Raw genomic sequence first — 21,116 nt, 5'->3', positions numbered from 1 at the left:
CACATTGTTTTCAAATTTCATAGTCTTTGTAGATGCTCTTTAGAATCCACATTACCCCATGTTTATCAGGCACTGATAAAGCGTACATTTTTAATGTACAGAAATTATTTTTAAATAAAGTTATACAATTGTCAGTGTACATTAACAATACTAAAGAAATGTTAGTTTACAAATTTTCACTTGTGCAACTAGATGACAATGCTGTTTTATTCTGTTAATTTCCCTGCAGATATAACTTCTGTCTCTAAAATGAACATGAACTCTAACATGGTTTGTTGCTATAACAATATTTCATCTGCTGTGTATAAACATTTTTTTAACTCCTGGAGTGTGCAAATTCAATGTAATTTATCTCTGTATACTTTACTTTTTAAAAAAACAAATTAACATTTTTCATCATCTAAAACAAATACATAAGGATAGTCTCTCCTGCATTGTCCACCTTAGGTCTAATGTACCGCATTGTATTTCATGATTTGTGGGATAATATTCATGAGCCAGTGCCTTTTAATTTTAAGGAGTATAATCCTTTGCTTATCAAAATTCAGGATGAATTTTTTTTATACAATTTTTCTATATGTTACCTCTCACTTAATGCCTCTGTATTTTGTGTTCTTGTAATTTTTGAATCCTGTAGATTAATAAATGTGGCCTAAACGATCACTAATTTTGAAAGTTAAATCTGGAGACAGAGCTCGTTGATGCAACTTCTTTTTCAAAACACGTTAAATGTACTGACATAATGTGACCAACTTTTTATTAAAATTTTCAGACAGATATGTTCCTAATCTGCTGAAGTCCCTAAGATCTCAGAAAATTATTCACATCTGTTGTGGAGAAGATCATACTGCTGCTCTTACAAAGGTACAGTACTTAAAGTATCATCTGATTTGTTAATTTAGTCACTTCATGTAGTAGTGAACAGTGCTCTTTTAAAGTCTCAAAATGCAATATTTCTATTTCTTAAAAGTTGGATGGATAAAATATGGCCTGTAAAATCATGAAAATAGTAAATGAAAGGTTAAACATTTAACTAAAGACCCACATTCTTCATAAGTTACAGAAAACATATTTATAGTACAGGCACTACAGTGGAACAGCTTTGGTGCTGCAGCTATGCTGCTGTAGCACCATAGTGTAGATGCTTCCTACAATCATGGAAGAGGTTTTACACGCTCCTGAGTGCCATAGCTATGTCAGCCTAACTTGTAAGTGTAGACCAGGCTTCAGTCTAAGTGTGTGTCAGCTTTATTAAAGATGAATTTGCAAGATTTTACATTATTAAAAACACTTTGTGACCACAACATCACTTATGGCATTATTTAAACTCTGTGATAGTTGAGCTTTAGTGTGTACTGTTCTAAATACTAACATAAACTTCTGAGCTGAATGGTTTTACTTTTACTGCATTTGTCATAAAGTTTTCACTGACAAGGTTAGTTCCAAATTAGATTGTACAGTTGGTGGATTTTATTGTAATTTAGCAGCAGTACTACTTGTAAATAGTAAGTATTTAGCAATTGTGGAAATTGTCCGAAGTTATCCACAGAGATAGAGTGCAAGCAGTTAGAGTTTGAGCTTCCTTCAGGGTTTTACCAATAGCTTCAACCCTCTCATGAAAGAAACACCCTTTATTTGAGGAGTTATTAGTTTTATGTCATTGTAGCTCAATCCTAAACAGAGGTGAATAGCTGAACCACAACTGACACTTACCCTTCAGTTGATATGTTTAAGTGCGTTATTTATTGTAGTCTCTCTTGTATTTTGTATAAATTAGTTTATAGAAAACTTTCAAATAATAGAAATCTTCCATAATTATAGGAAAAGATGTCCAATAGAAGCAATTATTTATGAACAAATATTATCCTGCAGTGTGTGTGAACCAAATATTTGCACCACTATAATCCTGAAATTGAAACTGATTTCACTGATACTTATCGTCCAAGTTGAGACATGCATAATATAAACAAAGTACAGGTTTCAGAGTGGTGGCCGTGTTAGTCTGTATCTGCAAAAAGAACGAGGAGTACTTGTAAAGTAGTGATCAGTAAACTGTATTTCAAACTTTTTTTCCTTTTACTAAGTTATTAGTAAAATAGCTAAAATCAGATTGACAAGAAATTTTAAGTTGACACTATCACTTTAATTAAAGTGAATGGATTAAGATCTGTTAATTTACTGTAAATACTAAAACTAACATGATTTTTCTGTAGCTCCTTCAAGCCCAGAAGTCCCTCTGCGAGTTGTACATTTCAAAATTAGGGTCTTAATATATTACTGTGTGTGGAGTAACTGGTTGTATGTGCGAGTATTTTAAAAGCCCTTCCAGAATTTAGAAGTACCTGGCACTTTTTATTCTAATTCAGTGAATGGGGCTGTTTTTCTCAGCGGATGCTGCCATTTTAATGACGATTTCCAGCAGAGATCCAGTCTGGTGCAGAGTAGAATTGAAAGAATCAGCTTTGCAATTTGAAAGTATTTGAATATGGAAATTTTCACAGTTGTTGTAAGGTAAGTTGCGTGACTTTTAAAAACATTTTGATTAACATTCTTCTGTTATGGTTTTTGGTTAATTTCCTGTTTAAATTAATCAAAAACAATTTTTTAAAATAATTGAACTTGCCTTACAACCGTGTTGAAACTCTGATATCCTGTGCTTTCAAATGATGAGGCTAATGCTTTCAATCATACTCTGCATCATTTCTTTGAGGAGGGCAGCTTCCTATTTGGAAATTATTGTGAAATATATTTATGAATTAAGTTTTAGGGTTTTCCTGGGTTTTTTTTTGAGTTTTTATGTGCAACTGTAGTTCATCTGTGGAAAAGAGGAAAAACAAGGTTTAGTATCCTATTAATGCCACAAGTTAATGGCAGAATTATTGTGTAATAATTTGGAAATTTCAAGAACATTTAACAATGATGTAATATATGATAGGCGTACTACATTTTTCATAAATGGAATTAACTTGTAACCCTTGTATCAATGAGTACCCTTATTTTTCTATTCCACTATCTTGTTAAAATTATATAAACCAAGAAAGGAGTACTGTACAACAGATTGTCTTATTGTTAAATGTATTCTAATTTTAATACAAATATATTTGTTTAGGAAGGTGGGGTTTTTACATTTGGAGCTGGAGGCTATGGACAGTTGGGTCATAATTCTACCAGCCATGAGATAAACCCAAGGAAAGTTTTTGAACTTATGGGAAGCATTGTCACACAGATCGCTTGTGGGAGGTAAGATCCATTCTGTACTAGAGCTATGAATGGCAAATATATTTTGTATACTGAGCATCCAGTTGTATAGTGAAGTATCTGAACTCTGACCCTTACAGGTAAGGGGTGAGGACAAAATTGTTAGACTTGAAGTACTTAAATGTGCTATCGTAAACAGTATTAAATAAAATTGTACCACCAACATGTATGACTGTCTATACAGAACAACTGCAATAATATTTTATTTTTAACCTGTGTCCATCCCTTCCTCCCTGATTTTGGTCCTTGCATGTTAAGTGAAGGCAATAAACAGGATCTAACAAGCATTTAAAAACGAACAAACAAACCCCAAATCCTGAACAATTAAGATGTGTACATGCCTTACTGAGTGTAACACAAGGGCTAGAAACACATATTTTTTATTTATTTAAAAAAAAAAAGTACAAGATGATGGCTTTGGGGAAGTGGGTGTCCAACTTATATCTGTGTGTACTGCTAGTTCAAGCCAGGGAGGATATTTATCATTGTTCAATTGTAGTAGCACCCAAAATGTAGATGCTTCCCAGACACAGCTGAAGATATTGTCCTTGTCCCAAAGATTTGGTAATCTAAAAGGACAAAGACAAAGAATGGAAAGAAGATACACATAGGAGCAAAATGATCATGCTGGTGATAGGGATGCTTTGTTTTTTTTTAAATATAAACTGTCCTCAGTTACCATTCTTGTCTATCCATAGTGACTGTGACTGGACCATTCCCTGTTAACAGTCTACATTAATTCATGGCTGTTTATCCCATGCTGTCCCCTCCCCTACCATGAATTTAGGGCTGAGAGGAAAAAGCATTGCACCAATCTGGAAGAAACTTTAAATTCTAAATGTCCAAGACCACCCTCCAGGTCAGGCTTTGGGTGGGAAGTGATGGCAGGCTCCACGTGGCTGCTCTGTCCCCTAATGTTCCAGGAAGGTCCTTTCATTTCACTGCTTTGGAACGCATGGTTTCTGGTAACATGCTGAAGGACATTAAATATACTGTTAACAGTCCTATTTTGACCTGCACATAGCATGTTACAATGCTTGCATAATTTATTTTAAATTTTGTGTATCTGCCATAGGCAGCACACCTCTGCATTTGTGCCTTCGTCTGGAAGAATTTACTCCTTTGGTCTTGGAGGTAATGGACAGTTAGGAACAGGATCAACCAGTAATAGGAAAAGTCCCTTCACGGTAAAAGGAAACTGGATTCCTTATAGTGGGCAGTGCCTACCAAGCACAGGTAAACGTGTGACACTACACATTAACTCTTTAGACATTCTGCGTTGTTTGAGCTTCGGGAGGTAGCCAACTATGATTGCCCAGTGCAGCTTCTCTTCCGTCAAATTCTCTCTTCCTTAGAACATTGGGATATTAGTCTTTATATCAGAGAAAAACATTTCCATCTCCATAAAACCTTTTCTGCACTAGGAAACGTTTGCTAAAATCTTACAGATGATGCCACTCATTTAGCTCCTTTGGGCATAACAACAGTGAGTGTGCTAATGTAGTCCAAGGATTCTGTGGCTGTTGCTATTTTAAGCACTGTGTTGTGTAGACCAACTTTGAGCAGGGGTGATAACATAGTGTTCCTGCAGAGAGACCCTTCTTGATTGCTTGATTAATAGACAAGCAGTCATTTTATCAATTGCAATGTGATATGCCATTTTCAAACTAAGATTTGGAATTAACTAAATTTTATTTTCATTGCAGACAGTGAAGAATATTATTGTGTAAAGAGAATTTTCTCTGGTGGAGATCAAAGTTTTTCACACTACTTTAATCCACAGGTAATAAATTTAAAATACTGTGAATCAGTTTCAAAGCCTATAACCAAGGCTCTGTCCTATGTGGCATTTTAGACCTAAATTATATGACAGGAACCTTAGATTTATGTACCTCTGCCTCCCATATCTTCCTCCCATCCTAGCACTTGGCCTTGGTCCAGAACAGCGCAATCAGTATAATATGTTGTGTGTTGAATGTAAGTTGAGTTTATTTTATGCTCATCTCCCCTGACTCCCGCCCCAATTTTTTTTTCTATTTTTGACCTGCTGTTGGTTTTAGTATTGAAAATGCATAGTACAGGTTGTAGGGGGAATCTGGAGGCTTTCGTGGCTAGATTAGTTCACAGTTGGGATTTTGGATGCTCAGGAAAGTGGAAAGCCAGTTGTTGTTTTTGGCACCTAGAATGCACTTGAAGCTTTTGGTAATGGGATGCATGTCCTCTTTCCCTTTCAGGCAGGCTCAGACATGAGTGGGGTTTGAACTACTAGTTTTTTGCCATTTCTCAGCAACTCTTACCAGCAGCTAACTGCCCTATTGTTCCTTGACCCAGTATCTGGTATTCCATCCAGCAGTGATGGATAAGGATGTTTAGCAGATTGTTTCTGCTACAGTGATTAGTAGCCAAATAGTTTGTTGCTGACATTTTAAATCATCATCATTAGATTTCAGTACAGTCTTAGACACTGTGACAGCAGCAGTTTGAGACCCTCTTACCCTCCTCTTTTTGTCCTATGACTGCAGAGGTGTTAGTCCCTCACAGTATGTGCTAACTGCATGTGCTAAACAGTCTATTCCACCTTGGGTTTTGCCGTGATGCTGGGAGTATCTTTCCCAGACCTGAAGAAGAGCTGTGTGTAACTGGAAAGCTTTTGTCTCTCACCAACAGAAGTTGGTCCAATAAGAGATATTATCTCACCCATCTTGTCTCTCTAATCTCCTGGGACCAACATGGCTACAACTGCACTGCATAAAACATTACTGCAGTCATTTTGCTTGTTTGTTGCCTCAGTTCACAATCAGTTTTTCTTCTGCTTAAACTGTGAGCTCTTTGGGCCTCAGACCTTCCTTCTTAAATGATTGTGAAGTGGCTAGCACAGTTCTCTGGGTATTATAGAAATAACAACACCCTGACTTAGATGAATGCGGTCCATTCATATGTTCCCTGGATTTACTGTTACAGGCTGTCTGTCAACTCAGGCAGACAAAACTGCTTTGACTTACTTTTACTTAAGATTCTGAAGTTTTTCTTCACAACCATAAAGGCTAAAAATGTAATTATTCTTAAATGAAAGCTTGGATTACAAACATAGTTATATAGCAGTTTTAAAAAAAGACAGTTATGTATTCATGTACAGATCTACATTGTCTAAATATACACAGGGTCTTGCCTAAAACCTTAATTTTTTATACAATTTAATTAGTTCAAAACAATAGTTGCGCAGCAATCCAATTTAAAATACCATACTCCAGACCTTGGCCACAAAATTGAACAAAACTTGCATATTACGTTTTTGTGATTAAGACTATGAATATTGTAGTATTTTTGGAATTCTGAATGAAGCAGTAGAAGAAGTTAGTTCCAACATAAATTTTAACAAGTCTTTGTGATTTTTCTTATTTGTTGTTTTGCCTTCAGCACTTGGGAAGAATATTTCAAAATATTTTAAAACTGAAGCAATGTAGCTTGCTCAGTATTTTAAATAGAACTCGAAAAGAAATGAAACAAAAAATTTATATGTAAAAATGCTCAGATGTCTTTGGTATTTATATAGTTGCAGTGCAGTGTTGTTTTTTGTAGGTAACATATTAAAATCAGTTCCAATAAACTGCCAAAATAAGTTTTTAAGTACATTTTGACAAGAATTAGATGAGGTTAACTGGAGATCACTGATTCATGAGGGACCATTCTCTCTCTCTTTGTTTTGCTCTATAATAAATTCACGTATCAATAAAACTTTAGGTGCTGTAAGCGGGGCGCTACTTTAGTAGTCTTAACTGTTTAACACTTTGTTGTTACGTTATTTGAAAAATGTTTGAAAAGCATAAACAGGAATTCCCTGCATAAGCATATAAGGCACTGTTCCTCGTTTTTAGCAGAAAGCAACTTTACAGAAAATAAAGAAAACACTCTACTTGTCTCATTTTGTCCTCTTTCCTGTGTGCAGGTACATAGATACTGTGCATGATTAACTCTGTGCCATGGAGGGAAGCAAAAACATGTTTTTAGTATATTATTTATCAGGCATCCAAAAGTGTGTTAGGATCCTCTCAGATATAGAATAACGGTAGTTCCCTGTCCTTAAGAGCTTACAATCTAAATAGATAAAATGGACACAGGATAGGATAAAGGAATGACAACATACCAAATTTCAACTAAATCGTGTTGCTTTTTATGTGTCATTAGTTCCACAATTTTTTCTTAATTTTCCTTTTTTAATTTAAATTTCTCCTCTACCCTTTTTGTGCTCCCTCTTGCTGCCTCCAACCTTCTTCCTTTAAAACAGTGCCCTTCTTGCACACCACCTGTCTATGTCCCTTTTCCCTGATGGACCTTGCACAGAGAATGAGAAGGTTTCAGTATGAGCAATTATAACAGGAGTTGAGGCAATGCCCTTAGGAGTTGAGAGTGTTAAAAGTTATAGATGTGAGGTTTGGTGGGAGCAGGAGTAGTAGGGTTGCCATGTTTCTAATTGTTGATAACTGGAACTTCAAGGCACTGCCCCAAGGCCCCTCCCTCTCAATTCCCCCATTGCTTGCTGGATGGTCTTCACCCCCTCCCCCCCAGCTGGGGTCCCTCTGCTCCAGGGCTGCGGTGGGAGCTGCTGCAGCCTGACGAGGAGCCTGCCTGCATGTATGAGTCAGCCCTGGCTGATCAGGGGCTGGCACAGGTTAATGACCCGGCACCTCCCTCTACCCCACAGTAACTGGACTTTTGGTGTTTGCTCAGTACATCTGACTGGACACTGCCACGTCCACTTTTTGACTATACTTTCATGTTACCTGACAACCCTGGCACCAGGAAAACAGAAGCCAAAAACTGGACTGTCTGGGTAAAACATGGATGGATGGCAACCCTAAGGAGTAGGGGCAACTGTTTATCAGACAAAAATGGAGTTGGTCAGAGGGGAAGTCAACTCCACTCCCACTACAGTCTCCTTTCACATAGTGTTTGAGGGAAGTTCTGCATAGCATTTGGATTGGGAGAGGAGGTTAGTCAGAATAGCTTCTGAATGTGCTAATGTGAATGCATTAACGTTATTCATCAATTCATAGATACTAAGGTCAGAAGGGACCATTCTGATCATCTAGTCCGACCTTCTGCACAACGCAGGCCACAGAATCTCACCCACAATTATCTGCATCTTCAATTCCCATTGGAGGGTGGGAGCAGCTGGAAATATGAATTACTCCACTAAAGGAACCAATGGTAGCACAGCAATTTAGCAAGCCATTCTGCTAGTATCTGGTTTGAGATTGCATCTGGGAGACTCTTAGGAGAATGGATATTTAGTATAGGTTAGGTCAAGTTCTATGGAGTTTGCCCTGGGATTTCCTTGTAGTGAATTTTCAGCCTTAAGAAGCCAAGAGTGTTTTAAAACGTAAGTCCCCTCCTTTGTCCTGCCTCCCTTTTCTTCTTGGTGCATATCTTGTGTGTAAAGAAGTTAATAGAATGCTTCAGGTTTTCTGCAGAGTTCCTTTCACTGCAGTGGGGAAGCATGTAATGAAAAATGAAATAATCCCACTATCCTAGGGAGTTTCAGTTGACCATGTATTAATCTGTTAAAAAGAGCACTCCTTTGTGAGTGTTTGAGTTACTGCTCAGGAGTGGAAAGCTATTTGAACTGTTTCTTAAATTTACCCATGATCAGATTTGCTCATGATACCAAAATGGGTGCTAATCACAGTAAGCCAAAAATAAATTGCAGTGACCTGTGGTGATTGAAATGGTGAGGACTGCAAACAATAAAAGGGATTTAGTAGTAATAAATGTAAAATCCAGCATTAAGTGGGAGAGGAAGGGGGACAGCAAATGAGGTAGAGATAGAACTTGACAAATATATATTTTTGTACTAAAGTGAGTTTATTTTCATCTTGCCTCCTTTTTCCTGTCCAAATATTACTTTTTTTCATGTTACCAAGCACTATAGTTCATAGTCTTAGTGTTTTAATGTCATCTAGTCTGATCTCCTGTATATCGCAGGCCACCACCTGCAAATTAACCCAACAACTGAAATTAGACCGAAGTATTACAACCCGGAGGAGACTAGACTATTATGTGACAGGCAGAGACTAGAAGGGACTGAGGTGCACCAATACCTGAGGCCCTTGCAATGGCAGGTCCGTGTTTATGTGAGATATTGCCCAGATAATCCCAGCAAGTGACCTGCACCCACATGCTTCAGAGGACAGTGAAAAAAACCCCAAGTTTACTGCCAGTCTGATCTGGGGGACACTTTCTGACCCCACATATAAGGATCAGTTAGATCTTGAATGCATGAGCAAGAACCAGCCACCCAAGCACCAGAGAGAGAATGCTCAGTGTTATCTCGGAGCCCTGGTCCTCCCTATCCAACGTCCCCTCTCTATCTGTGGCCGTCCCTGATGCAGAGGGAGGCAATCCCCCCCACCCTCAGTGTGTGTTTGTGTGTGTGTGTAAGTGTAAAATCAGCGTTGGGAGGGGAGGTGCCCATAAGAGGATATCTTCCTCAAGAAATGACCCTCAGTATTAAACCATTTTAAGAAATAATTATTTCACAGCAAGTAATATTATCTAGTCTTGCATAGTTAGTTTTTCATTTGAAATTAATCAGTTTGTATTAAGCAAATTGAAAAAACTCATTGGTTTTCACTTGCATTTAATTTGTATATGACTCTGAAAACCTGCTGTTATTCTTTCTGCTATTCCAGTAACATATTCTGTATGATTTGAAGGGATATTACAGTGTAACTTAGATGTCAATTGCAGTCAACATTCAAAAATTTATTTCCCAGCTAGAACTAAAAGGCCTAACATGAAATATACTATATTCAAATGAGAGTTGTATAATCTGGTTTCTGTCCTCTAACATGGTATTTCACTATGGTAATATTCTTATGGAATATGAATGTATGAATAAAGAGTTTTGTCAATTACATTTTAGGGGGTTGTTTTCCTCAGTAAGACTGATAAATTATTCTGCTTTCAATGGCTGACATGCCTCTTCTAAATTTAGAACATGATGCCACCAGATGACTTCAGATGTCCTGACTCTTCAAAGCAGATCTGGACTGTGAATGAAGTATTTATTCAGAAATTGCTGACTTATCCATCTGGAAGGCTTCCTGTGGAGATAGCTGAGTAAGAACAAATTAAATTGTTGAGAAAAATATCTTTGAAAACTAAACTGAATTATAATACTTATACACAGTTATGAAAGTTTTTCATAATGTTTTAATTACTGTCTTTGCTGTACACATCAGAGCTTTACTCTTGACTATGCTGCTTGTAATGCAATTTAAAGCCTTATAGTAGTTCTACTTCCTTCCTGTTGAAGCAACTAAAAAAAAGAAAGTAATTACAAACATTCAAAATACAAAATGTGGACTCAAGGTAGGGATTATGAGATATTAGTGGGGTAAGGTGTGCATAGGGACTCAGGTTTCTATGGGTTGTCTAGGCTGGGAAAAGTGGTTGTGGTTAGGTAACGGTGATCTTTTCCCTTGTTTAGATCAGGGATCTTCAAACTTCATTGCACCGTGACCCCCTTCTGACCACAAAAATTACTACATGACCCCAGGAGGGGGACTGAAGCCTGAGCCCACCCGAGCTCCACTGCCCTGGTTGGGGCGGCCAAAGCCTTAGTTCCACTGCCTTAGCTGGGGGAGGAAAGCAGAAGTCCAAGGGCTTCAGCCCCAGGCAGGGGGCCTGCAACCTGAGCCCCACCATCCCAGGCTGAAGCCCTCAGGCTTCAGCTTCAGCCCCAGGCAGAGAGGCTCACGCTTCAGCCCCAGGCCCAACAGGGGTCTAAGCTAGCCCTGGCGACCCTATTAAAATGGGGTCATGACCCACTTTGGGGTCCTGATCCACAGTTTGAGAACTGCTGGTTTAGATCCATGTTAACTCCTTTTACCTCCGTACAGCTGGTTGAGATCTACCTTGATCACTTGTTATCACTTCTTATACAGACCTTTAAAGAACAGTAAGTATTGGGAATTTGACATCGGGAGAGATGACTTGAATGGGAGTATTGACAGAAAGTTGGCCATCAAAGTAATGGCCTCAGTAACACAGGTGACGAACAGGTCAGGCTTTTGATGGCGAGTGAACTGAGAATCTCAAAGGGAAGGAACAGAAAGGAGAATCAGGCCATGTGCTACCAGCTACCTCCATACATAATGTAAAACTATGTTTTTGTAAGTTTTTGTGAATGTCAAGTTTGCTGCCATTCATAACTAATAAATGAGTTGGGACAAAAGAAATGCATCTATAAATGCTGCCTGTAAAACAAAGTACTCTTCTGTTGTCAGCATCAGATTAGAATGTTGAGCAGTGTTGGTTGTCTGGATCTGCAGTGTACTCTCGCGCATGATTCAGAAGTGAGAACATCATCAAAAAATAGCAGCCACTGACTTTTGAATGAGGACCCTACAGGGACTGCTCCTGGTGGGACAAAGCAAGTGAGAAACCTGCCCCTTTGGCAGTTCTAAAGAGACAGACCTCTCAGCTAGAACACAGGATTTTTTTTTTTTTTTAGTTGAGCATCCCTGAGTTTCAGGAAATCTCCCTGTTCCCTGGTCGGCCAGGCTGACCATGTTTATTTCTGAGTGTAGATGGCCCTCCCCTATTGGACTGAAATACCTATAGTTACAGTATAAAATAAAGAGAGATCCAAGCAACTAAAATATTATTTCCTCAAGCTTATTAATGCAGTTTTCTGTGGATTTATTATTGTATATGTGCAGTATATTCTGTAGCTATTCGTTGCGTGAGATATAGTGTGCATGTAGTTTCCCACTTTTAACATTTTTTAGTGAATTATACTAGCTATTCATTGATGTTCATTGACTTTTTTAGCCCCCTGAACAAATTCATACTTCGTAAATTAGCAAAAATGTTTATATTCACAAACCTCACATCTAACAGTATGCATCTAGGAATAGGTTGTAAGTGAATTTTATCTTCACACATTCACTTTGCTAGTCTGAAACGTGTATCTATAATATGTAATAAAATGACAGGCCACTTGTAAGATTCATAGATTCATAGATACTAAGGTCAGAAGGGACCATTCTGATCATCTAGTCCGACCTCCTGCACAACGCAGGCCACAGAATCTCACCAACCCACTCCTACAAAAAACCTCACCTATGTCTGAGCCATTGAAGTCCTTAAATCAGGGTTTAAAGAATTCAAGGAGCAGAGAAGCCTCCCTCAAGTCACCCATGCCCCATGGTACAGAGGAAGGCGAAAAACCTCCAGGGCCTCTCCAATCTGCCCTGGAGGAAAATTCCTTCCTGACCCCAAATATGGCGATCAGCTAAACCCTGAGCATATGGACAAGATTCACCAGCCAGATACTACAGAAAATTCTTTCCTGGGTAACTCAGATCCCATCCATCTAATATCCCATCTCAGGGGATTAGTCCTATTTACCCTGAATATTTAAAGATCAATTAATTACCAAAATCCCATTATCCCATCATACCATCTCCTCCATAAACTTACTGAGTAGAATCTTAAAGCCAGATAGATCTTTTGCCCTCACTGCTTCCCTTGGAAGGCTATTCCAAAACTTCACTCCTCTGATGGTTAGAAACCTTCGTCTGATTTCAAGTCTAAACTTCCTGGTGACCAGTTTATACCCATTTGTTCTTGTGTCCACATTGGTGCTGAGCTGAAATAATTCCTCTCCCTCTCCTGTATTTATCCCTCTGATATATTTATAGAGAGCAATCATATCTCCCCTCAACCTTCTTTTAGTTAGGCTAAACAAGCCAAGCTCCTTAAGTTTCTTTTCATAAGACAAGTTTTCCATTCCTCGGATCATCCTAGTAGCCCTTCTCTGTACCTGCTCCAGTTTGAATTCATCCTTTTTAAACATGGAAGACCAGAACTGCACACAGTATTCTAGGTGAGGTCTCACCAGTGCCTTGTATAATGGTACTAAAACCTCCTTATCCCTACTGGAAATGCCTCTCCTGATGCATCCCAAAACGGCATTAGCTTTTTTCACAGCCATATCACATTAGCAGCTCATAGTCATCCTATGATCAACCAATACTCCACGCTCCTTCTCCTCTTCCATTACTTCTAATTGATGCATCCCTAACTTTTATAACTAAAATTCTTGTTATTAATCCCTAAATGCATAACCTTACACTTCTCACTATTAAATTTCATCCTATTACTATTACTCCAGTTTACAAGGTTATCCAGATCCTCCTGTATAATATCCTGATCCTTCTCTGAATTGGCAATACCTCCCAGCTTTGTATCATCTGCAAACTTTATTAGCACACTCCCACTTTTTGTCCCGAGGTCAGTAATAAAAAGATTAAATAAGATTGGTCCCAAAACCGATCCCTGAGGAACTCCACTGGTAACCTCCCTCCAACCTAAGAGGGGATCTTGTACCACTAACTAATTTGTGTTTTGGTTGTGGATAAAGCCAGGGCCCATTATCAGTTTTCATAGAGCGGGTGTCTAATAGCACTGGAAAAAGATAACTCTTAGCATTTAAAGTCCACTAAAGAAGCTGCCTAAAAAACTATGTAAAAGTGATTGCCTGAATTCAGAAGTATTTTCCTGTAGAAAAGTACCAATTTTATACAGGTTTATTTTTCTTTGAGAAACATTGAGAACTTGGTCTGCTGTTTGTCAGTTCCTATACACAAAGCTGTCCCATGAAAATTGTTTTGATTTGACTATCTCAAATTAGCATTTTGTCTTATCCCATTTCATTTACTGATATTGCAGATAGGCATGATTAGATATTATGTGAAGTGTCATTGGAGTATAAATAACAATTTATAGTAAACACAAACGTTCATTTGATATGTAAATCTAATTTTTCTTATGAATGTTTTTTAGTGAAATAGATGGAACATTTTCTTCAGCTGGCTGCCTAAATGGGAGTTTTTTAGCTGTCAGGTGAGTGGATAGTCTTGTAAATTTGAGATTTCAAGATAGTTTATTGAAGCAGAAATAAAAATGTTGGGGTGTGGGGGAGAGGGTGAGGTGGGGATAGGAGGTGAATGCAAAATTCTTACTTTTTTTTTTCCCCCCCCCTTCAGCAATGATGATCACTATAGAACTAGTGCTCGATTCTCGGGGGTTGATATGAACGCTGCTAGACTACTATTTCACAAACTTATAAGTCCTGACTATCCTCGTATATCACAACAGGTTTGTCCTGCAAATCTTCCTTAGATCTAGTTACACGGATTCATAAATTCTGTAGTGTTACACCTTGGTCTGGTTCTTTAGTATAAAAAAGTAACCTGTATACACCAGTTCTAAGTTAATGAGGAGTTTGTAAAAACATTTTGTAGTGGCAGGAGTAAACTACACAGTACATTTTCTGTGTCTAAATATCTGTGATTTTAATTCCTTTTCTATTTTAATACTATAATATGTACATAGATAATAGAACATTATAATGTGTATAATAATCTAGGTCTGTTTTTTCTAAATTACTGTGGTTTGTGTTAAGTACTGTATATTATCTGCACTGTAACCTTCATCTTTCCACAAAGCACACTTTAAAGTGTTTTAACTGTGAAGGTTTTACTGTGGAATAGTTACTCTGTTTTTATCTGAGGTAAACATTGGTACATGAAGTGAATAGCTTCACTATTGAGCTTATGCACATACATGCAGTAATACTATTTTCAAATTACTGTTCTTCACTGCACATCTGCTGGTATCATATTCGGATCAAGCCCTTTCATTAACTTTGTGTTTATATTTTCAGATGTTTGCTTATTCATTTTTTGTTTTAAAATAAACTGACTTTACTTCTACACAACGTTGTAGGTTGCAGCTAGTTTGGAGAAGAACCTTATTCCTAAATTGACTACTTCCTTACCAGATGTTGAAGCCCTAAGGCTGTATCTCACTCTACCAGAATGCCCACTGATGAGTGATGTGAACAATTTTACAACATTAGCTATTCCTTTTGGAACAGCTGTTGTAAATCTAGAAAAAGCTCCACTGAAAGTACTTGGTAAGAATTTTTTTAAAATCTTCTGTGTTGAAACTCACTACTGATTTTTCAGCTAGAATATGGAAATTACAGAAATGAATTCATAGGATCTGCAAAAATTTCTCTATATATAGTTCTGTAGAATCCCTCAAAGAAAGAGTGAGGAATCTAGTTCTTTTTCTTTTTCTCTATTACTACATCAGCAAGAGGTATGTTCCTAATTGGATAGGAAAGCATATATCTTCCTTAATGTCTGGGTGAGCTACTTGCCAGTCCATAAAATGGATCGGTTATCATTGTCTTCAGTCTGATTCCTTTTGAGAGTGAGAATCTCTGTAGTTCATGGATTTCTTTTAAAGGATTTAGAGGGTTTTGTTGTGCTCCTGTTGTTAGACTGATATAATTAGCGTTTACATTTTCTATGTCTTCCTCATACTCATGATTATAAGTAAAATTTAAATCTGCATAATCAGATGTGTTTTCACTCATCTTCACTCTTCAAAGAATGTGGGTAGGGGGAGGCGGTTGTTTTTCCAAGAAATCATATGGTTACACTGCTGTCGTGCTAGAAGAGTCATAGCTCACCTCTTTTGCCAAGCAGCATCCTGTAGGCAGTTTCCAGGATTGTTAAAGAACAGACATTGAATTCACATCTTTGATTTACCTTGACAAAGCATTTTACCATTTTCTTCAATAGGTCTCACCAGTGCCGCACAGAGAGATATTGCCTCCCTATTCTGAGCCAGGATGTCTGTTCATTTTCAGCCTAAAACCACTCTAGCTTTCTTACCCTGTTGCATTACCATTTCATATCCTGTTAGCTGTCTTTATTGCCTCAAGATCTTTTTAGTGCAGCTTTCACTATATCTTCCCGTTGAATAGCTGTTTGACACGTTTTTCCCCACAGATTTTCTGGTTTTAATTTACATTTGAATTATATCTTATATTTTATTTCCTCTGTTTATAACAAAACTGATTCCGTTAGAGTGTATTGCAATTAGGTAGCTGTTTTATTGTGCAGAGTTAATTTATAATGAAGGAATGTTCAAATTTAAAGACTTAACAAAGTGTTGTGCTAGGAACAGCTTGGTACTTCAAAGGTTTGCTGCACTCCCATCATGTTACAACTGTTTCCATAGAAGGGGCAGTGCTTTAGGGAGAGCTCTATAGCTCCTCTCCCCTGACATTTTTCTGTCTCCATACGCAGCTGCATACTGACAAACATGCAGCTCTTTTGGAATCCCCTTTGTCTGCCTATTCAATATGCTTACCTTGCTGCCTCCTCATTTCCCTTCAAAGTTGCCCCAGTGCAATAGATACTAGCATCCATATTTGCTAATAACTTCCATTTTTTTCAAAATTCCTGGATTAAAAAACCCCCAGAACATTTCAGCATAATGTCCCAATGTCCCTATTTTTAAGCCAAGTATTTGTAATTTCTTCTTCAAGTGATTGCACATGTCCATTCCACTGTAGGTATGTGTGTCTTGTACACAGATGTCAAAGATTTTTTTCCCCGCAGCAGTACCTGTTGGGGTGGCTTGAGTGCCCTCTGTCACCACATGCCATTGCGTGCTGGTATAAAAGGGTGGAACCACCTCGACTCCCCTCAGTTCCTTCTTACTGCCTGTGACGGTTGTCAGAGTCATTTTGGTTTTACTAACTCAAGTGCCTTCCCTCTTTTGTAGATTGTTGCAGTTATTGTTAGTTCTTAGATTTTTGTTTTCTTAGATAAATTAGTGTTATGTTTCAGGGGTTTTTTGGCGTCCTTTTGGACTGTTTGTCCTTTTTTAGAACCAGGCTCAGTATCAGAAAGATGCCTTGCTCCTCGAGGTGTAAGTTCTGTGGGACTTGTTCAAAGTCAATGCTGGTTTGATTCACCATCTAACCTGCTTTAAGTGCTTGGGTGAGGCCCACGTTAGTGACAAGGGCTTCAGATCCTGGTCAAAGAAAGACAGAGCAGCAAGGTGTAAGTGCTGGCTTATGAAAGCAGCATTGAGACTCCCTTTGGAATCATCACATGGGGAGAGCACCCCAAATACTTCAGTGTTGGTACGGAGTATCCATCAAAAATATCTTCAGCTTCTCGATCATGATCACTGGTGCCAAAGAAGAGATGCAGACCTTCCTTGGGCTCAGCATCTCGCCCATCAACCATGGTACCAAGGCAAGACAGAGTCAAGGGCTGCTAATCGTGTGGCAGAGAGAGCTGCTTCAGAAGCCTCGCCATCTAAAAGGGATTCGTTGCCTCCTGAGCGGATGCCAGGCCTGTCGGGGCTGTCCCTTGACAGACAGTTGAGGAACCAAGAGGGATATGCAGCTGCAAGGGACTTGCTCAGCCTCTCAGTACTAGTTTTACCAGCTCTGTGCCCCCCAGCTGCGGATCTGGGGCCGGAAGAGCTGTCATCTCTTCCCCCTCCACACCCCCCCCCCACACACCGCCGGCAGCTCTGGGACTGGAGAAGCTGTCCGCTCCCCGCCACAACCAGCAAGGCTGGAGGTGGGATGTTTGTTATAGCCCAAGGTTCACTATTGCCAAGGGCATTATAGCAAGGATCTACTGTACCAGCATGTAGTGGCATGTGTCAACAGAGCATGCTTAAGCCACTCCAATGGGTAAAGCTGAGGGGGGAAAAAATCTCCAACATCTGTGCAGGAGGCGTGAGTCTACACATCTTGAAGAATAACACTTACGGAAAGGTAGATAACCATTTCCCATTCTAAACAATTTTTCTACACCAGTTCATTTCAGTAGAGATGAAAACTTTGTTCCTATTTCTCCACCATAATCTCTTTTATAGCTTTCAATCTCTGGGAGGTATAATTTTTAGGAAGAAGGGCCATATAATACTGACAGTTGTGATTGTAAGTTTTACGTTTATATGTTCGGTCTTTATTGACAGAAAACTGGTGGTCTATACTTGAACCTCCATTGTTCCTCAAGATAGTGGAGCTGTACAAGGATGTTGTGGTCCACCTCTTAAAATTATACAAGATTGGTATCCCCAATTCTGAAAGAAGAATCTTTACCAGTTTTCTACACACTTCTCTCAAAGTTCTGGAAATTTTACATAGGGTATGTCCTGAGCTATTTTAAGCTAATTGTTGTTTCCAAATTGCTTATTTTGTCAACTGTTGTGCAGTGTTAATTAAGTCCCTTTTATTTTGTAATCAGTGAAGGAGTGAAAGTGCTCTGATTTAGAATTCTTCTATGGATTGACACTGTATAGTTTTCTTGTTAGCAATGCCTTCTGGATGTCTAAATCACTGGAATACTAAATTTTAGTTTGGTGAGCGTGCTCTCATTGGCTAGGACAGTTATCAGTTTTCATGGAAACACAAATTGAATGGAATAATTATATTTGAGAGAATATAGTAAAATACATTAGAAGACTCAAACTTTCATTTACCATAATAAAATTGAGACTATAAGTTGATGTGCAGTTATTTTAAGACTGCAGCTAAAAAAATGAGATGGCCACCCAGAATGTGTTTTCTAGTGGATCTCACAAGGTTTCATTCACTCTTAAGTCTGCAGTAATTTTAAAATGATAGCACTGTACAGTATGTAACTATATGCTGCAGCTATCGCTGTTCCATTTTTCTTGCAATTTCATGGGATTTCTGAATAATCTGCATTTCAACCTTTCGTATGTCCTTTCTTCTGGTCTTGTGGGCATTGGACACCTTTAATATTTACTCTGTTGGGAAGGAAAAGCTCTTTCCAACTTTTTGTTTGGTAAGGTATCTAAGTTCAGTTAGATTGATGGAGCTTAAATTGTTTTTTTAAAAAAAAAAGACTTGGTATGGTAAACATTAGAGCAAACTTTTTGTAGCAAGTAATTAATGAAAAATAAAAATAATGAAAAGTAAACAATCATACTTTTCTTCAGGTAAATGAGAGAGGAGGACAAATTATACAGTATGACAAATTTTACATTCATGAAATACAAGACTTGATAGATATCAGAAATGACTACATCAACTGGATCCAGCAGCAGGCATATGGAATGGTGAGTTTCCTGTTTCTTTGTGTCCCCTTTTTAAAATATGACTCTAGCTTCCCTCTGGTCTTTGGGTATCACTTGTTCTTTGTAAAATGCCTTCAAAAATCATGGTGGCTGAATGGTGACTGTGTTAATAAGGAGTAAAATTAAGGTTGTTCAATTTCATATTAACGAAATTTTTAGTATAGAAAGAGCCCTTACTGGTCTAGTGCCTCATCTGCCACAAGGGCTTTCAAAGTCAGATACACAAGCAATTATTCAAACACATTTCAAAAGGTAGTTGTTAATGAAAAACCAATATAGTATTTTGAATGGAGTTCCACAAGGATCTGCACTAGGCCTGATATTCAACATTTTCTTTAATAATCTGATTTAAAATTTTGTGGATGCCACAAAGATTGATGAAGTGGTAAATAATAAGGAAGTCCGGGCAGTCACACCAGAGTGATCTGGATCACTTGGTAAATTGGACCTATTCAAACAAACAAAATGTTCTTTAATAGTCAAAGACAAGTCATCTTGGAACAAAGAATACAGGCCATATCTGCAGAATAGGGAACTGAATCCTGGAAAGCAGTGGCTCTAAAAACGATTAAGGGGCCATAGTGGACAACCAACTGAACATGAGCTCCCAGTGCAACACTGCGTCAAAAAGGGCTAATGCAGTCCTTGGATGTGTAAACAGGAGGGTAATGATGAGGAATATGGAGATGACTTGACCTCTGTATACAGCATTGGGGAGGCAGACATCTAGTTCAGGTATCTATACTTTTAAGTATAATATTGCAAAATTAGAGAGGGTGCATAAAAACCATAAAAATTATTTGAGGGCTGGGAAAAAATGCCTTGCAGTTAAGACTTAATGAATTCAAAAGTTTTAGACACTCAGAGAGAATAGTGAGAGATGACTTGATTATAGTGTGTAAGTACCTTCACAAAGACAAAATACCAGATACTAACAGATCCTTTAACCTAGTGAGGAAAGACAGCAAGAACCATTGTATGTAAATTTAAAGCCAGACAAATTCAAATTAGAAATAAGACACAGATTATGAAGGTGATTAACTTTTGGAACAAACTACCAAGGGAAATGATACATTCTTCATCATTTGAAGCCTTCAAAATTGGATATTTTTTCTGGATGACCTGCTTTAATCCAACACAAATTATTGGGCTTGTTATAGGGGTTATTGAGTGAAAGACTGTGGCTTGTGCTATGCCAGAGGTCACATTAGATGATCTAACTGTCCTTTCTGGTCTTAAAAATCTATGAACTTACTAAAACCTTCCCTTACCGTGTATTTTTTTTTTATTATCTGACTGTTGAACCTGAAACTGTAAGTCTGAGTTCTTTATAATTGTTACTTCTCTTGTTAAAACTCTGGGGCATGATTGTTTGCTCAGTTCCTTGGTGAAGTTTGAAAAAAATGCCAATTGAAGCTCTGAGAAATACCACATTTTGTCCATCACAGATCACATTTTTGTACAAACTGCTTGAGGTGAAGATGTGTTCCAAGGAAGTGAGTTTTGTTCTTTCTTGACATATTGAACCAGTAAGTGCGGGGACATATCTTTTATCTTTTGCTTATGGAAAATCCTAACCTTCATTCTTTGGACATGGTCCAAATTAAAACAATTCTTTAGCACTGAGCTTCATACTAAAGAAATTCTTGATGGCCCTTTCAATGGGAGGAATTATTCCCTCAGCACTTCTGATGTGGCTCTTATTCACTTAGTGCTATTTTCAGCATATGCATTAATGGTAGGGAGTTCCCCAGGGTACAATGCCTGACAGAGTGGGGTCCCAGTTTATGACTATGGCTCCTACACACTACGGTAATACAAATAATAATAGGAGCTTTTCTTTAGCTGAGTGTCCAAAGTCT

At 38.1% G+C, this 21,116-nt stretch overlaps 1 protein-coding gene across 10 annotated transcripts in view; it reads left to right on the top strand.

Annotated features, from left to right (window-relative positions):
* The window catches only part of HERC4 (HECT and RLD domain containing E3 ubiquitin protein ligase 4), an 82,686-nt gene that overhangs the window by 24,912 nt on the left and 36,658 nt on the right, over nucleotides 1–21,116 (top strand). For 8 of the 10 annotated variants that reach the window (XM_038410396.2, XM_038410391.2, XM_038410394.2 and 5 more), the window contains exons 7-16: nucleotides 773–864; nucleotides 3,110–3,240; nucleotides 4,334–4,494; nucleotides 4,965–5,041; nucleotides 10,253–10,377; nucleotides 14,110–14,169; nucleotides 14,313–14,424; nucleotides 15,055–15,244; nucleotides 18,127–18,299; nucleotides 19,117–19,236. In XM_038410396.2, coding sequence (XP_038266324.1) covers nucleotides 773–864; nucleotides 3,110–3,240; nucleotides 4,334–4,494; nucleotides 4,965–5,041; nucleotides 10,253–10,377; nucleotides 14,110–14,169; nucleotides 14,313–14,424; nucleotides 15,055–15,244; nucleotides 18,127–18,299; nucleotides 19,117–19,236 — 1,241 coding nt within the window. Of the gene's footprint in view, nucleotides 1–772; nucleotides 865–3,109; nucleotides 3,241–4,333; nucleotides 4,495–4,964; nucleotides 5,042–10,252; nucleotides 10,378–14,109; nucleotides 14,170–14,312; nucleotides 14,425–15,054; nucleotides 15,245–18,126; nucleotides 18,300–19,116; nucleotides 19,237–20,702; nucleotides 20,784–21,116 lie in introns of all 10 variants that reach the window. The other 2 variants (XM_043519304.1, XM_043519303.1) reach the window with 2 other exon arrangements.

The sequence above is a fragment of the Dermochelys coriacea genome, chromosome 7 (genome assembly GCF_009764565.3).
Source record: "Dermochelys coriacea isolate rDerCor1 chromosome 7, rDerCor1.pri.v4, whole genome shotgun sequence".
NCBI classification, from domain to species: Eukaryota; Metazoa; Chordata; order Testudines; family Dermochelyidae; genus Dermochelys; species Dermochelys coriacea.
Note: the sequence above shows the minus strand (reverse complement) of the source record. Positions and strands in the feature narration are given on the sequence as shown.